General features: G+C 42.7%; 1 protein-coding gene across 1 annotated transcript in view; it reads left to right on the plus strand.

The window, feature by feature from the left end:
* Nucleotides 1-1,172, plus strand: part of LOC101852605 (15-hydroxyprostaglandin dehydrogenase [NAD(+)]-like) — a 13,841-nt gene that overhangs the window by 11,005 nt on the left and 1,664 nt on the right. The window contains exon 2 of the mRNA XM_035968370.1: nt 889-1,012. Within this exon, the coding sequence (XP_035824263.1) occupies nt 889-1,012 (124 nt within the window). The remainder of the gene's footprint in view (nt 1-888; nt 1,013-1,172) is intronic.

The following is a 1,172-nucleotide window of genomic DNA, read 5'->3' on the forward strand; positions in this document are numbered from 1 at the left end:
CTCTCTCTCTTTCTCTCCCCCTCCCTCTCTCAGAATCTGTTCAATGGTCCCCCCCCGTTGAAAAAGGTCGTTTCTATTGCTAAGCAAATGACACCCGGGGAAATGAAAAGTTAGCCAACTCAGTGCTCGTAAAAGGCGAGGGTAAAAATCAGGGATTAAAAAAATGTGGATCGTGGCAGCTCGGGTTAAGAGGGAAGAGGGAATTCATAATGAGAGAGGAGAGAGAGGGATAGGGAAAGAGAGTGAGAGGGATAGGGGAAGAGAGTGAGAGAGAGAGTGGGGTAGAGAAAGAGAGAGTGAGAGGGATAGGGGAAAGAGAGTGAGACAGAGAGAGAGGGGGTGGGGTTGAGAGAGAGAGAGGGGGTTGAAAGAAAGAAAGAGAGAGAGAGAGAGAGAGAGAGAGAGAGAGAGAGAGAGAGAGAGAGAGACTATATATTATATTATACTTACACCCGTACATACATATGAATGGCATTTGTTGCTTTTGCCGTCTGAAACAAAAGGCTGTTCTCTCAATTATTGACCTGTTTTTAAAAGCTCTCCTTATGTATTTGCAATTTTGGTTCATGTTTCGCCTTCATACCCCCCCCCCCCCCCCCACACACATTTTATATTACAAGTAAGGTCACTATCATGATCTACTCCTGGCAATCATTTTTGATGATTTAATGGCGTTTCTGAAACGTTTCTTTATACCATGGGATAGGGAATGGGAAATGGAGATAGCCGAATCAGACGAAATTGAAGTGATATTAGTTCAGTCAAAACAATGATTTTTCTGGTTGATGATGTTTTCAATATACCCCCCCCCCCACACACACACCGTGAAATTGATTTTTAAAAATCTAGCATATGGATAACTACTTTCAATGCTTTTTCTCATTTCAGGTTTGCTTAGGTGATATTGACGAAACAACTGGAGTTGCTACTTCGGAAGATTTTAAGAAACGTTTTGGTGAGGAAAATGTCAGATTTATTGCTGTTGACGTGACTGATGATGGGCAATTTGAAGGTGAGAATAATATAAAATTGGCAGCACTGTAATAGTGGGTATATGCGATCGTTTACCTGACCATCTGTATGTATATTTGTCTTCAAGAAAAGAAAATACACAGGTACACCCACACGTACATGAACACACAGATACGAAGGCGCGCGCGCGCACGCGCGCG

This window comes from Aplysia californica, unplaced genomic scaffold (assembly GCF_000002075.1).
Source record: "Aplysia californica isolate F4 #8 unplaced genomic scaffold, AplCal3.0 scaffold00054, whole genome shotgun sequence".
In the NCBI taxonomy this organism is placed as follows: Eukaryota; Metazoa; Mollusca; class Gastropoda; order Aplysiida; family Aplysiidae; genus Aplysia; species Aplysia californica.